The sequence below is a fragment of the Elgaria multicarinata genome, chromosome 10 (genome assembly GCF_023053635.1).
Source record: "Elgaria multicarinata webbii isolate HBS135686 ecotype San Diego chromosome 10, rElgMul1.1.pri, whole genome shotgun sequence".
Taxonomy (NCBI): domain Eukaryota; kingdom Metazoa; phylum Chordata; class Lepidosauria; order Squamata; family Anguidae; genus Elgaria; species Elgaria multicarinata.
The window spans coordinates 58,865,875-58,883,011 of NC_086180.1; the positions used below are offsets into that span (position 1 = coordinate 58,865,875).

The 17,137-nt window shown below is 41.2% G+C and overlaps 1 protein-coding gene across 3 annotated transcripts in view; it reads right to left on the reverse strand.

The window, feature by feature from the left end:
- Positions 1-17,137, reverse strand: part of DLC1 (DLC1 Rho GTPase activating protein) — a 290,227-nt gene that overhangs the window by 25,822 nt on the left and 247,268 nt on the right. For 2 of the 3 annotated variants that reach the window (XM_063135176.1, XM_063135177.1), the window contains 3 exons: positions 14,163-14,234; positions 8,884-8,965; positions 101-164 (listed from right to left, as the gene is read on the reverse strand). In XM_063135176.1, the coding sequence (XP_062991246.1) occupies positions 101-164; positions 8,884-8,965; positions 14,163-14,234 (218 nt within the window). Of the gene's footprint in view, positions 1-100; positions 165-8,883; positions 8,966-9,099; positions 9,176-14,162; positions 14,235-17,137 lie in introns of those variants that run through there. The other variant, XM_063135178.1, reaches the window with a different exon arrangement.

A 17,137-nucleotide genomic window follows, 5' to 3' on the forward strand; every position in this document is an offset into this window, starting at 1 on the left:
CAAGTAAACACACCCAGGTTCAGATGGCAACAAAATATCTACCAAGGTAATTCCCTCCAATTCCTCATAGTACCATGACAGATTTGTCAAACGCACTTACCCGTTTCCTGTGAGGACTGATTTCTAGCTTCATCACTGCACATTTGTTTAAAGTATTTAAACGCCTATGGAGGGGGAAAAACACACATATGCAAGATTAACAGTAAACATGTCATTCTGTGATCAGAATTATTTCAACTAAAGGATTATTGCAGAAGCTCTCACTAAGCTTATTTACATACAAATGAAAAAAGGGGGAGCCTCAAAAATAGCACTTATGTTTAATTAACACCACATTACATCAGCTGGATACCAGATTTTGTGGAGTGGGTGGGATGCAGATGCAGAAACATAAGAACATGCTTTCCTAAATCAGTTCCTTATGAGCCAGGACCATAAAGGAGAGCTTGTTCAACTAGTGACCATTAAATTAGGGTAACTGGAGTGTGGCCATACAAGGTTCTTGTTTTCCTAGTGGAAAACTACCAGCACCTTCCAAGGGCTGAACTTTCTTGGAATGCTACACTTTGCATGAAAGAAGAGGTAAATACTATGGAATAAGTGGTCTGCATCTAACACAGTTTTCATATGGTACAAAATAGTGATCCGAGTTGGGTGAAAAATACCCATGAATTACTCATTACTCTTTAATACAGAATACAGTTTCATATGTGCTGTCTCCAAATGGACTTGGGAGACATGGAAAACTGCTATTGCTATTTAGCGCTTTACAGTATTTGTTTAGCCCACAGTATGCTAGGCCTGTGGAAATTCAGACTCATAGGGCTGTACGCAGTACTGCTGCTATTATGTCCATAACAGAACAAGCAGAGGAGTAGCAGCAGTACTGGATAGTACTGCTGCAACAGGAAGCTAGCATTTACTAAAAAACAACAACCTAGAAACTATCTGAAATACTCATTTCTGGAAGGGGGCAGGTCAGCAGAGCTTCCTTCTACTACCTCTGCTGACCTGCTCCATTCCAGAAATGAGAATTCTGACGCATTTCCAGTCACTTAAGGAACCCAAGCTTCCTGTTGCACTAGCGATAGGTCCTTCTGGTGCATGGATACTGCCCACAGGATATGGATACTGCTCACTGGAATTTTTATTTAAATTGAACTCCAAAGTTTGTAGAGGTGAAAAACATCTTTAGAAAAGAGTCCAAAACAGCTCAGTGAGAACTGAGCATACTCAATAGTCGAGAACATTGACTGAGGCCTTAGCTAGACCTAAGGCTTATCCCGGGGTCGTCCCTGCCTGCTCCCGGGATATCCTGTGTGTCATTTACATGAACAGGGATGACCCCGGGCAATCCCGGGATAAACCTTAGATCTAGCTAAGGCCTGAGTGTTATGGGGGATAAAATATAAAACCAGGATGCAGGGGGAAATCAAATGGGACATCTTGGGAGATGGTACCACTGGCTGGCTAAACAGAACTATACCATGTAATGTTTTGTTGTAGGTTCTACTTGTACAAATATAATTTTACTGGGGGTTACACCGGTTTGAATGATCAGAAAATATATTAAGCAAAATCCAGAGAACAGGAATTCTAACTTATTGGCAATATTACTTTATTTACAAAATACTGAGGCAGGGGAGGGGAGGGAGCACCATTCTTTTCTTGAATACATCAGATAGAAATAAAATACTTTCATCCTGAACTTGTGTGGGCTGTACAGCCTACTGCTTCTTGCTTTCATTTCCACCCCACGCCCTCCCCAAGTCTACCAAGCTAAAACCTCAAAGAAGGAAACTGATTTTCCACACATCAGGTGCTGATATTGTTCTCTTCAGAGTGTAATATAATTATTTTCATTATAGCCCCAGGACAACTCTTGCTAATCTCTCTCCAAAAGAAAGAAAATCAGAATCTCCCTCTCTCCTCCCTCCCCACCCCGCTTCTCAACTCTCACGATTGTACAGTTTTTCCCATACTGTTATATCTCACATTAAAAAATGGCTTGCTGGGTTAAAAGAAAAAGAAATGCAGCTGTTTCATTAAAGCAAGCTCCCCGGGAAATATACTTCTAACAGGTAGGATGAATACTCACTCTATGCATGTGTGTGTATGTGTGTGAATAATATCTTCTAGGACAACTCTAATGAACAGCTGGAGGCCAATGAGAGCCTTTTGAATGACCTCAAGAGATGTAAAGCTTCAGGTTAAAGTACATGAGAGCTGCCCGGGTCAACTCTGGTCCTTGATACTGGTCTTATTTTGACACAACCATAGCTCTAGTGTTATGTGAGCCTCAGGCATGGCAGCTCTCCCCTATGCTGTCATCTGGTGCCAGAAGAGATTGAAAGCTTTTGCTTCCATTTTTTTTTAAACTAATTGGTGTTTAGTGTTATGTCTGAACCCAGGCAAACTGTAGTTTATCAAAACAACGCAACTTCAAACCATGGTTTATGAAGTTAGTACCCCGCCTTCAAACCACAATTAAGATTAATTGCAATTTGTGGTTCAGATATAATGATCAAATCTGGTTCACTGAAATTGGAAGCAAAAATGTCTGATCTCCTCCTTGTGTCTGGACCTGTCTTCTAATAGTCCCAGAGAAATTCCTCGTTGTGCCTCACCAAACATATGTTCATTTATCAATTTTAAAAATTAATTAAGTGCCTCCAAAACAAGAAAAACAGCAAATACTTTATTATAGACTACAGTGAGAGTTCACAAATAATTAAGATGGCTTGCTTACACTCCTAAAAATGAGAATGAAAAGCAACAACTCTAGTGTAGAATTTGGTTCTCCAGTTTTGTTTTACATAAACATTTGCACATTCTACATCGTTAGTCACTCTATTGGGTTTTATCTAGTTTCAACCTGTTAGATATAACCAGCCCAGCCACTTTGATCTGTCAGAGAAAACATATTTCCAGCCAGCCTGATAAGAGCGTCTTTGATTTCACCAAGATTATCTGTAGCCTTCCTCTTTAGAATAAGCGCCTTGGGCAGCTGAAGTAGATAAGTGTAGAGACTGTGAAAAACTATTTCTATAGAGGTAACTTTAAAACTAAAATCCACGGTTAGACTTTGCACAAAGGCAAACAGGAAAAAAAACTGTATCTATAGGATTGAATGGAAAAACACCGTAGAAAGAGACACAAGATAGTGAGGAAAGTGTCCCCCCCGCCCCCCGGACTAATTTTAAGAGTTACATGAGTACTCCTGTGGGAATGGTATATCAAACCAACACTAGCGTAATCCTATGCAAGTTTACTTAGAAGTAAGATGTGGCAGTGGTGGTAGGGAAAGGAAGGGAAGGTCTGGGATTGAGCAGGATCTAGCGGACACACTTGGAGGTCCCGGTGAGTGCTAGTTGGTTTGCAGACACCACGTTACTGACCCCTGCATTAAGGATACTGGAGCCAACTTTACAAATTGAAATGCACAGGCTCACTGAAGGATTTTTTTTTATTTTGTTAACAAATTAAGTGCATGGAAAGTGATTTCCCTGCAACAGACATGCTAGCTGATAGATATGTGGAACTTGCTTAAATGCTGTGCATACTAAAGCACGATTCTAGAAAGGCCTGAGCAATGCTACAAATGTCTACCCAAAGTATAAAGTATTCAATGGGGCTTACTCCCAGGTAGGGAGGAGTAAAATGCAGCCTTACAAATCCTAACATCTAAAGAAAAGTGAGAAAGAGAGAGTGTTTTGTGTTTAAAATTTGACTCCTAACTCACCATAAGAATTTCAAACTTATCCACCACAACCATGGGGACTACAAAACCAGTTTCTTGAGAAAAATAAAAGTTTGGATCTTGAAAGATCCAACAAGAATCCATAGGCTACATGGAAGTGGCTCAGGAATGGATGCTGCTCACAATCCATAGGTTAAGCTTAACTAAAGCCATGAATATGTATTAGAGAAATTGGATAGGTTTTTTTTAAAAAAATATTTATTTATTTTTGGGAAAGTCCTCACATGTTGTCATCTCCAGTTTCACAGTGGCCTGGTTCACACATAATGCTAACCCATTGTTTATTTAACCCATGGTTTGTTGTCTTATCCAGGGTTTGTCTGGCAGACAATTGAACAAACCATGGTTTATTGTCTCAATCCCTGTTTCTCTTCTCCTTCGCCTGCTTCCTCCCTGTATTGCAAATGCCTTTGCTGGCATGTAGAACAGATGGTGTTTTTCTTTTACCACTCTTGCTTTCTGTCTCTGCAGCCTGGCAAAACAACCCATTGTTCTGTGTTTGTAGATAATGACAACTCGCAGTTTAAAAAAACCAGAGTTCACAACCCAACAATAAAATATGGGGCCATTTATTTTGGTTGTTCACACTTAACAAACCATGGCTTCTTAACATGTTCACACATAACAACAAACCAGAATTCAACAACCCATACAATGGGGTAGCAATATGTGTGAACCAGGCAAATGGGTGGGCTTCCATTTGTGTGAATAATCCCTTGAGGAAAACTCACCTCATCACTGAAAAAAATAGCCTTACCAGCCATTCATCTATTCATTGTTATTTTTAAAATTTATATACTGCGCCTTCATTTCAAAGAGGATCTTAGGGTGAGGTATGTAAAAATCAAACAATAAAATTATCAAAAATCTAAACAGAAAAATTAAGAGGCATAAAACTACTTCAGCTTTTCTTTTCTTTTTTAAACCACCTAAATTTTAAAATAGAAATAGTAAATTCTGCCCCTCACCCCATGTCTGGGCAAATAAAAAGGTTTCAACATGATGCTAAACAATAAATAAAAAATACAGCATTAGTACCAGGCCTACCTCCCATGGAATGAACAAGCCAGGATCCCACTTTTGTAGATTATTAATACTCTTATAGAAGGAATAGAAATAAGCACCAGGACCTTTAATTGGGCTTGGTAGCTAATAGGCAGGCAATGTAGCTCCTTCAGAACTGATGTCATAAGGTTCCAACTACATAAACCAGCCAGAACTTTAGCAGCTGAATTCTGAACTAGTTGGTGCTTCGAAACAAATTTCAAAGGCAGATTACAGAGAAATTACAGTAGGTTTCCATTACACCTAGTACAAAAAGTAGTACAGTAGTCAGAGTGATCACACCTCCTGCAGCCAGTGTACAACTTTGAAGTTTCCAGTTGCTATCTAGAGACTTCTCAAGACACAAATACAAACGATATGTTACAAAATAAGGCTCCCTAAAGATATCTGGCAGATTTCAATTTATATCCTGTTGCTTTCTGTTAATAATTTTCTGCACAGCTGATTTCTAACTTTTTTGTAGTGTAAAAGGGTACTATAATTACTAGGCGCTTGATCTTGAAAAAGTAGATCACATCGTTAAGAAAAAATATATATGGAAACCTTACAATGAAACATCCAAGAGAAGCTTTCCCCAACCTGTGCCTTCCAGATGTTTTAGATTTCAACTCCCATCATCCTCAGCCAGAAATGTTGAAGCCATGGGAAAAAACCGTTTTCCCCGGGGGGGGGGGGAGGGGTTGGAAAAAAACGAACATTTCCGGAATAATTGAAATAATGCAATATTAGCACTTTTTGCAGATTGAAAGTCACTTTGTTACTTTAGTAACATAAAATGTAATTATGTCCAAGTTGGTATGGCATAAAATTATTACATTTGGTATATTAAAAGTACAGTGTATTTAAACAATTATTACAAATTTAATTTACTTTTTTACTTTTGTTAGGTAACAAATGGAGCTACAAGCTCTTGAACTGTTAGGAACACCTGAACTGTAAGGAACCTCTTTGGTTCTGCCAGTTTATGAGGAGCAGGCAAAAAAATCAATTTAAAAAAACAGCAGAAGAAACCACCAGCGTTAGTAACAAAGAAAATTATTTATGTTTCCGCTAGTCCTCCAGTGTCAAGACATAAAGCACCCATTCCCATAAAAAGAACTAAGATTCAGTGAATATGCATGAAATTTAATCAGATTCATTTTCTGACCTATAACTATCAGTTAGTTTCAGTCTCTGCTTCAATGGCAGTGCCCCCCTAGAGGCAGAAATGCATCTTGCTCTTGCATTTGAGAGTTGTAGTCTCAGTTTGCAACCAAGGACTTGCTTGTCCTTGGTGCACAGACATTGTAATAATCTGATACTGATTCTGTACAGTTTTTAGAAATCATCTGGAGAAGTAAATATCTGAACACCTTGTCTTAAACATTTTATTCATCATGCTAAAATAAAACATCCTGTAACTGTTTTTTCTTCATTTTTTTTTTCATTTTTTCGAAAAAAAACCAAAAGAGGCTTTGGAAAAAAACTGTTTTTTTCTGAATTTTTCCGGGTTTTTTCTGGCCCTTCACATCTCTAGTCAGACATGCTGGGAGTTGTAGTCCTAAACATCTGGAGGGCACCAGGTGGGGCTTCCCTAGAGTCATTAAACTTCTAGATACATCTTGTAACCTATCACAAGATGAAACACAAAGGCTGCAGGCCTGCGTCAGTGTCTTAAGAATGCTATGACGGGATCAATTTCCAAACAGCAATCCCCTTGAGCTGACATACAAATTACATTTGGTAAACTACAGCAAACTAGGTTACAATAGGAAGCCAAGATATAACCCAAGATGTCAGTTTCATCAAATCAAAGCATGTCTTCTGGATTTTGTTTCCTTAATTAAAGGAGTCACCTGTCAGGGTCCCCTCCTCCCGTAAAAGATTTCTTACTTTCTTCCAAGCTTGAAAATCATGCAAGAGGCACATCTGGGTTTATGGATCATGTTAAAAATGAATGGGTTTCTTGTCATAAAAGGGAAACATCAGTGCTTGCCTTCATCAAGATGAATCCAGAGACTTTAAACTAGTATGTGAATACAATTTCTAAAATTCAATTGAATATTATACTTGAAGAGTGAAAGGTTTCAGTAGATTATATTATTTGCCCAGCAACAAAACACTGTTTTTCCCTCATCAGTCCTCTTGTCAGTAAAGTATGCGTTCTGTGTGTCAATATGCCGGGTGCTAAAAGCACAACAAGGGAAAAGACACGGGTGTGTGTATGGGGGGGGTGTCCCTTGAGATATGCAAGAAAATCTTCATTTGTTGAAAAAGTTCACCCCCAAAGCAGCAGGGACTGATATATGCACACTGCTCTTACATTGGCTCTGAATTGGTTGAGGTATAGTCTGCATGTGCTAGATCATAGCCAGACAGCCTGCTTTTTACTGAAAAACTCTTTTACTGTGTATGAATAGATGTCAGTTTTAAAGGAATGCAGCTCTAAAGGAATGCAGCTCTTTAAATCCATAGCATAGCCTCTTTATTTAGAAGGTTGGATCGTTATGCCTATTTAGCTAATGAAGTATAGACTACAAGGTCCTTTCTTGCTATACATGTTTGAGCTGCTCCAGAATGTATTTGGAAAGACATGAGACGAGGCATTCGATTTTATCTCTAACTTGATGGATATGTTCAGGGGTGACTGCAATGTCTATGCGGCACTTTAAACACAGTATACTGTAATATATAACTGACATTTTGTGAATTCATGTTTACAGACCTGCAGCTAGCCATTTGAAATGGCCTTTAGACCCACTTTCATTCAGATTTAGAGAGTCTGTGGAGTGGAGTATTTCCCATAAGTCTTTGGTCAGAATCCAATGATCCACCAATTCTTTTATGCCCTGCCAATTCCATTGCTCAACTTCTGGGGTGTTTCTACTTGTTTTGGGGCTTCTTCTTGGAAGTGCTAAGCCACCATTGCCTAAGCAGTTCAATGGAATTGGTGAGACGCACCGTTTGCAGAAAGGAATTGGCAGGTGAATGATCTCTGCTTATATTTCTTCACACCCTGCAAAGCAAAACTATGGAGTTCAAAAGTATGGTGATAGTTACCAACTTAGATGGCTTTAAATGGTGTTTAGTCAAATTCATGAATAATAATAATAATATTAATAATAATAATAATAATAATAATAATAATAATAATTTATTTCTTACCCGCCTCTCCGATTGGATCGAGGCAGCGAACAACAGCAAGCATAAAATACTAATTAAAAACATAGTATACACTGTTAAAAAAAAAGCCAATGAATGGCTACTAGTCCTGATGGGTAGTCAGACACATTAAATACCAGTTAAATACTGGTATTAAATACTGCCATTAGTTACTTAGGAACAACCACAGGAGAAAGCTGTTGTTCTCATGTCCTGCTTATGGCTTCCCATAGGCATCTGGTTGCAAGCCTCGGATGCTGAACTAGATAAGCCTTTGGTCTGATCCAGCAGGGCTTTTCTTTTGTTTTAAAGACCACAGGGAAAGGGCTGAGGACAATGAACGCTGAACATAAGAAGCGCCATGCTGGATCAGACCAAAGGCCTATCTGGTTCAGCATCCTAGTCTTGCTATGGGAAGCCAAGGGTCCATCTAGTCCAGAATTCTGTTCACACCGTGGCCAACCAGCTGCCCATGTCAAACCCACAAGCAGGACATGACTGCAATAGCACCCTCCGGCCCATGCTCCCAGCTTGTGGTGTACATGGGCATACTGCCTCTGATACTGGAGGGAGCAAAAAGCCTTCAGGACTAGCAGCCATTGACAGCCATATCCTCCAGGAATTTGTCTATCCCTTTTTAAAGCCATCCAAATTGGTGGCCATTGCTACACCTTATGGTAGCAAATTCCATAGTTTAACTATGCGCTGGGGGAAGAAGCCCTTCCTTTCATTTGTCCTGAATCTCCCACCAATCAGCTTCATTGGATGACCCTGTGTTCTAGTATTATGAGAGAGAAAAGAGAAACATATCTCCGTATCCACTTTCTCCACACCATACGAGAAAGCCCCCCCACTTTGTTTTAGGCCAGCCACTGTGGCAATTCAAGCTTTTCCTAAAGCAATTCTTTCCCACATACCTGCACAAGGCTTCAATGGCATCTCTGTCCAGAAAGTCATGTTCTCTCTTCACTGAAGCAATGTCAATGGGAAATATAAGATCTGTAGGAATCAAGACAGATGGACAATCAGGAAGAATGGTATTACCAAAGATAACTTATTTCAAAGCAACCGGCTGTCTCCAAGACATCACAGATACAAGGACCGGCTCCTACAGGACAAATTTCCCTTCATACCATCTTGGATGTGTGACAGAAGCTTTGTTTCTCAGATCGAACCTTTAACACACAGGACTGGCGACTGAAAGTTCCCATGTTTCACAGGAAGGAAAGAAAGGAGGGGGTGGGAGAAGCACAGAGTAGCAAGCCAAGTACACAATTGCGTGAGCAGCAAAAAAACCAATTTGAACTTTAAAGCAAACATTAACTTTTGGAGGGAGCTTTCCAGGAGTCTGTATATGTTGCATTTCGGCAAGAGGTTAGCAATTCCAGCAGCCCTGGAAAGCAACAAAGCGGAGAAATAAAACAGTACTTTGTGAATAGCCAAATAGATACGTTCTTTAATAGACTGATACTGATGTCCTGTTCGGAGTTATGAGCTGAGCGACAAAAGAGTCAAGCTGCTGGAAGCCTTGTGTTGTTTGTATTCCTCGAAAAAAGCAACGCACTAGGTCAGGCCCACACACCCGTGACCTACCAAACCGAAGGCAGCCCACCAGCTGTGGATGGCAGCACCCCAAAGTGCTGGACAGACATCTTGTTTGTGCCTGGGATTGCAAAACAGGGGGCTCATCCAGTTTCTGGTAAGCCACAATGCATGGCTGGTGGGCTGCCTCTGCCTCACCAGTTGTGCAGACCTGCTTTAGATAAACACTTGGGAGAGAGCAAGGAGGAAGCAACGATGCTAGCTAACGTCTGGAAATTTACAGCTGCTCTGCAACCGCAAACAGGCAAATATTATTTACCATCCTCTGCAGATCCCCCCTGAATGGCAGATGGATCTTGATCCTGCATTCCTTGCACAGCAAGCAGCAGGCTCTAAATAGGACATCACAGGAGGGTTCTTCCTCCACATGATGGAAAGCACGAATGCTACTTGGGTGAATTGTAGCCGATCCTAATAAAGGTACCATTTGCTATGCCTGCATCCCAAGAATTAGCTTATTTATTTATTATTACATTTCTATCCAGCCATTTTTTCTCTTGTAAAGAAGCCGAGGTGACTTACGTGGTCCTCCTTCTCTCCATTTTAACCTCGCAACAACCCTATGAGGTAGGTTAGGCAGAGCCAGCAACTGGCCTAAAGTCACCCAAAGAGCTCCATGGCTAAGTGGGGACTAGAACCTGGATCTCTTGAGTCCTAGTCCAGTTCTGTAACCACCACACCACATTGGTTCTAAGTTTAATAAGGGCAAAGAGGCTCCCCTCATATGAATAGGCAGTCTCCTGAATGTATGGCCTTTTTGCAACATGGAAAATGTCGCCCTCCCTGCACTGAATTGTTGCAGCTGATGATCATTCTTTTGTAGTCTAGAGTAAATGCATGCAGTCTTGATTCGGATAAGACCACTGCAAACCAGGAGGGGAGGGTTAAACCTCCCCCCCCCACAATTTCCCTGAAATTCCTCCTCCCCGTGCATAAGAAAAATACCCTCCATTTTTTTTAAACCCTTCCCTCCATGGAAGAGGGGAATTTTCAGAGGGAAAATGGGAGTGTATGGTGTTTTAATTCTCCCCTCCTTCTTCACAGTGGACCTAATCTGAATTGGGGCCTCACATACTTACTGTACAGTAAATAAAGATTATTCTCAGCTACACACTACAAAATTAACTCAGTATGTAGTTTGACCCTGAGTGTGCGATGGGACACTCTGCTTGTTCACAAATACTTAAATGAACATTCCTACGAAAATACTTTATACTTAAAGGACATACAACAACATATTTAAATATGGAATTATAATCAAATAATGTAGTATAAACATTCGTACAGAATATGGCTACGCTCTCAACAGAGGTCCCAAGTCAGGCCTGCTCAGCTTGCAACCTATTCAAACCAAACATGGACCTGTGAGGGGCTCAGATAACTTTCCTGTTTATGTTGCCTGCCTGGTACCTCAAAACCAAAGGATTTGGGAGGACCCACATTCATGGCTCACAGGCTACGTCTACCTTATCAGTTACAAGGCATTAAAGGTCTCTCTCTCTCTCTCTCTCTCTCTCTCAACAAGTATACAGGAATGATTTGATTGGGACCAGCGCAGTGGTGGAGGGGTGTTTGCTTATTTAAAGCTGGCATCAAGAATCTGAGGCCCAGCAGCCAAATCCAGCCCTTCTGCAGGTCAAACCCAGTCTTCTGGGGTAGCCCAGATGGCCAGACTCCTGTCTCCTGGCTCAACCCCCTTTTCACCAACCACCAATGATTTGGAGATTTCACAGCTTCCGTGCAGCTTTTGGTGTTAAAATGCCTCTCCTAAGGTTTTGTTACTAGCAGTAAGAGCTTTAAGCTAAAATATGCCGGAATTTCTTTTTGGTGTACTTTTGGCTCCTGCCCCACCCAGGATGTGGTCCCCAAAAGTTTATCCAAAATTGAATTTACCTCTCCAACTGAAAGGGATTCCCCACTGAAACCAGGAAAGTAACACCCAAAAGGCTTTTGCTGGTGTGTTCGTGCTCAAATTGGAGAAAAGCTTCCTAGAAATCCTGCACCTTAGCAGAGGCAAAGAAACCAAAGCATCCAAATACAAGATTCTGGACAAAGGAACTGGACAACAGCTGGAGCAGGGGATTGGCAACCTCGTACTTCCAGATGTTTTGTACTACAAGTCCTATAATCCCTGACCATTAGTCATGCTGGGAATTGTAATTAAAAAAAAAAAATCTGGAGGGCACCGGGTTGCCTAGCCTTGAGCTAGAGCTTTCCTGCACAGAGGGTTGTTAGGTTTTTTTCTTGGCACTGTGTCAGACCCAAATGTGAAGAACATAATGGGAGGAAGCTCAGTTCCTAAACAGATAAACAGAAGAATTGCCAAGTGTTGTCTCTGCAAGTGCTATTATTGTCTACCGCTGCCAATGCAGCTGCAAATTAAAGCCTATCTCAATCATTCATCAAGAACGCCTGCTTAGCATTGCTGCAATGTCTAACACTAAATAATGAACCATCTCTGTGCGGTTATAACTAGCAGCTGTGGAGAGGCGATGCGGGGGGTTTCTACTCAACAGCAAGAAAGCTTCTGAGCTGCTCCGCAGGTTTTTACAACTCAAAACACAACCAAAAGCTTTCTTATGCCTTTGTTAGTGCTTTTAAAAACACTTTTTAATCAGCATCAGCCCAAGTTTTTTTTTAAGTGTTTCATCTCTACTAATTCAGAAACGCTTTAGCTAAATAGATACTGAAGTATATTCCCATGCAGAAATACTGACTACCCTAGCTCTAAGTCTCACTGCAAACCCATCCCTAGATCAGAGTTATCATCACATAAGCATCTCCAAATTCAGGAAGCTGTGAAAAGAACCTTTATACTAATTTACACCAGGCATGGGCAACTTCTTGGGGTCCAGGAGCCAATCCCTCCCCCGCTCAAACCCATCAAGGGCTGCACACATACCCTGCCACTGAAATTGCTGCCACCACTTCTGAGGGTTTCCAGGAGAGCAATTTCGGTTTCAATCAAGGTGGGCACTCACCTGGATGCCTTGTTTAAAGGAAAAATGCAGCTCTTTTTGCTGGTGGTGGTGGTGGCAGGGCTGCAAAAAGAATGGGGTCGGGGGCACGCAATCCATGGGCCATGTGTTGCCCACCCCTGGGTTATTCTCTCTCTCCATAGTCAGGAATCATGAATCCACTAGCAAGTCTAACTTGCTAACAGAGGTGGTGTGGTTCCCAAAGAAACATATGAATTGCACATGTGGATGAGAAACAAGTCACCTACAAACTCAATCCTAAACAGGGACCTGGAAATGTGTTTTGGGATGTGGGGGGCTCACATCGTTCCAGTGTTAAATTAAAAATTAAATTCAAAAAGGATCCCAATTGCAAAGACACTGTGCATGAATATTATAGAACAGTATCAATCAAGGGGCTAGAGCCACTGCGCTATGGGAGACGGTTACAATGGTTACAATGGCTGGGAGCATTTAGCTTGGAGAAAAATCAAGTAAAGGGATACAGGATAGAGGTGTACAAAATTATACATGGTGTGGAGAATGTGAGCAGGGAGACAGCTCTCTCTTTCTCTCTCTCTCTCTCTCTCTCTCTCCCCCCTTATAATACTAGATCCCTGGATGATCTCATCAAGCTGATTGATGGGAGATTAAGGACATAAAAGAAAGTCCTTCTTCACACAGCACATAATTAAATTATGGAATTCACTACCATGAGACACAATGAAGGACGTCAATTTGGATGGCTTTAAAAGCAGGTTGGATGAATTCCTGGAGGAGAAGGCTATCAATGGCTACTAGTCCTGATGGTTATATGTTACCTCCAGCATCAGAGGCATGATGGCTATGTACACTAGTTGCTGGGGAACATGGATAGGAAGGTGCTGTTCCACTCATGTACTACTTGTGGGTTTCCTGTGGGCAGCCGGTTGGCCACTATGTGAACAGAATGCTGGACTAGAAGGACCCTCAGTCTCATCCAGCAGGGCTCTTGCGATGTTCTTAGAAAAACTGGAAACTCAGTGTTCAGGATTCAGCCTCTACACCCGCAGCCTCAATTCTGCCTCCCTTGCCTTCACAAGTTAGCTCTCAGCCCAGCAACTACCTCCACAGCTAAACTTTTACTTCCAATGAACAGCAAGGGAATCAGTACGGTTGGTTGCTGGATGCTTAAAAATGGATTACATCGCTTCCTTTTCTTGACTACACCAGCTGTCTTTTTTGCCTAATCCTTGGGACAAAGGGCAGCCAACCTTAGGAGGGGCTCTATCCCACTCTGTCCACCAATTCTGGGGTCTCTGGGTTCAGAATCCAGAACATGCCATCGCATAATGGAACAAGAAGGATTGACTTATCAACACTCCGCCACACTTCCAAAGTCCAGAACCTGCTTTGTCAATAGCACTGATGCTCTGAATTAAATACTAAGAGATCGCGTCCCCCCCCTCTCTTTCTCATATATACACCCACACCCACCTGTACAGTGAATTCAACTTCTGGATCTCGCCTCTTACTAACCTACCTATAATTATGATCTATCCTAATTCAAATAATAGCGATGGGGTTAATCACTTGTAAAAACAAAAACGAAAAAAGCAATGACACAGAAAGCCCCCTTGAGCAGCACTCTGGCTTACCCTCATAAAGTTGTGCATACTGTGGGAAGCCTGCTGCCTGCAGCCAATCACACGCTTCCTTGGCCTCAATCTCTGGAAGAGAAAAGAGAGAACAACTTATAGGTAACGATTCCAGAAACAAAAGGATTTTTACCAACAAAACAAAACGAAACCATCTTTTTTGAAGTGTGCTTGGAAAATGTGCACACATTCAGCAATGACTTTGCAGAAATAGAACTTATTTCTTGAGCATTGGGAATTAAAATTTTGATTTCATCTTCAGTTTTTACAGCTTGACAGAATGACGTACTTCCACTGCTCCAGATATGATCGAAGTGACACTCATCTAGTTCTTAGTGCGCAATCCTATGCACGTTTAGACAAACTGAAGTCCCGGTATTCCTTAGCCAGCCATGCTGAGAGTTGAAGGTGCATTTGTGCGCACATAGTGATTTCATTGGCCTGGTTCAGACAACACGCTAAACCACGCTGCTTAACCACAAAAGGGTTAACGGTGTCATCTGCACCCATTTTGCATGTGGTTAACGTAAACACAGCTGGCCATGGTTTACTTAACCACAAAGCCCGGAGTGTTGTCTGAACCGGGCCATTGTAAGTTACAGCAGATGGAGCTCCACAATGGCAAGAGGCTCTTTTTTAATTGCCTTGCAGGGTACAATGCAAGAACCTGGCTTGGGGCTGATTTTGCTGGCTCGTAGCTTCTTTGGAAAAACAAACCTTGGCAAAAGGACATGGGTGCTTTAATTAGATGATGCAGGCTAAATTAATTTCACTGAAACCTTTCAAATAAAAATGAGTATTGCTCAGTAGATCATGGTATTCTGATAGAACTATTTTGCAGACTGAAATACCTAGTAACGCTAATGCCCAACCTTTGTACAGCGTGTAAATGATACTGCTGGACCTAAATCCTTAGAACAACTGACACATTGTGTTACATTCACTAAAGCACACATTTACTACCCAGGTTAAAAGTGGAGGAGAACTAGAGGTCTCCACAGCGTTTATGAGTTACTCAGTTTACATACAGCTTATTTGCTCCAACAGTACTTTTCTTGCACTTCACTCCTTCAAAATATACTGTTTGGCAGGCCACAGTCATTCACAAGTATGCACATGAGGCCAGGTGAAAGGGAATGCATGCAGATCCTTGAGTTACATGCTCTGTTTTCTTATCAAGCATGCCAACATGTCTAATTAATTTGGATTGTGGTTGAAGAATACAGACCAAGGTTGACAGGTAAACAAAAAACTTGGATCAGCTGAAGAAAATTAAAAGCTCCAGTTGACCCCTGGAGAAGGACTGCAGTGCAGTGATGGAGCACATGTTTGGGATGCAGAAAGTCCCAGGTTCAATCCTTGGCATGTCCAGATAGGGCAAAGAAAGAATCTTGCCTAAAACCCCGGAGAGTTGCTGCCACTCAGTGCTGACAATACTGGGGCTATCTGGACCACAGGCCTGACTCATATACTGAGGCAGTTTCCTATATTTCTGGAGCCTCTGTTGTGCCAGATCTCTCACAAAAGATCTCAAGCCAGAGCTTAATGTAAATGCAAATTCCATTGCTTCAATGCAATGGTGTGCACGTTTTTGAAAGTGATATTTTGACAAGCTATGGAGCTGACCAATGAAAGATACAGTTTGTCAGGATCAAGCCTGTTTCCCTGGTGAGTATCCGGAACAAGACTTGGAGCCTGAAGAACAAGTAGATCAGTCAAGACAGGAAGCAGGGGACGGAATTCTCCAAGACTCTCCAGGAGTCAAGTAGGAATCTTCCCAGGAGATTATCAGACAGAGGGCTAATTATTTGCATAGGATTTTTTTTTTGAAAGCTCACATCACTAACTGCAGGTCTGAAGGCACAAAGAGCTGCAACACCACAGAACTGTGGTGTTTTTGTCTAAGACAGCAAAACCCCTAATTTCAAAACCTATCAAGCTTCATTCATGGGAATGCTATGGGAAGGGATTCCCATGAAAAATATAACAGTATTCTCATGGCCATCTAGCAAAGATCTGTGAATAGAAGCCACCAGGAACCTAGTATAGAATGTGTGGATCTTTGTTAAAAAAAAATCCCACCTAGGTTTTCAATTATGATTATGTTAGTCCTCTATGGGAATCACTCCAGTAGCATAACTGGGCCTTGTTCCATTATTTTGAAACAAACACTAATTACACTCATAAAAATACATGGGGTGTGCTGGAAGAGTGATAAATGCAGCCGCCAGCTTAGATGTGATCTCCTCTGAAAGTAAAACTGGCAATTAGTCAGGTCCATAAATTGTTAAAACTTCATTTATGACAGAATGGTAAACTATAAATGGTTCCCATGTTACAAAGTTAAACTTAAAGATCCAGCTTCTGGGAGCAGTTTACTGTAACATCCTCTCTTAGCACATATTATTTGGTTTACAGCGGGGGTGGGGTGGGGTGGGTTTTTTTAAACTAAAACTGCAATCATATGAACACTTACCAAGGAGAAAGTCCCAGTGAACGCAGTGTGATTTACTTCTGAATAAGCATGCATAAGATTGGGTTTTGAATGTATTTTATGCATAGAGACACACAGACGACTGCTCAGCAGGTAAGACAACGTGCAATAATGTTTCTTTTTCAAAGATTCTCCAAGCCCCAGGACATATACATAAATATTCTGCATTTCATAAGAACAAGTAATATTAATATAAGCATTTTAAGTTTGTTTACAAGACATAAAAAGGATTCCTTCAACTCCAACAGAATCCTTTCCCATCAAAAAGATTTAGCATAACAATAATGCACTTGCCACTAAGATTTGGGTTGATTAGGCAATGGTAGCGAAGACAAGTTCTTAATGTTTATTCACCCTTGGCCATGTTTCATTTCTATGCTAGGCCAGGGACACAAATGTTTAGAGATAAATGATTAAGAATATAAGAAGAGCCATGCTGGATCAGACCAAGGGTCCATCTAGTTCCAGCACTCTGTTCACA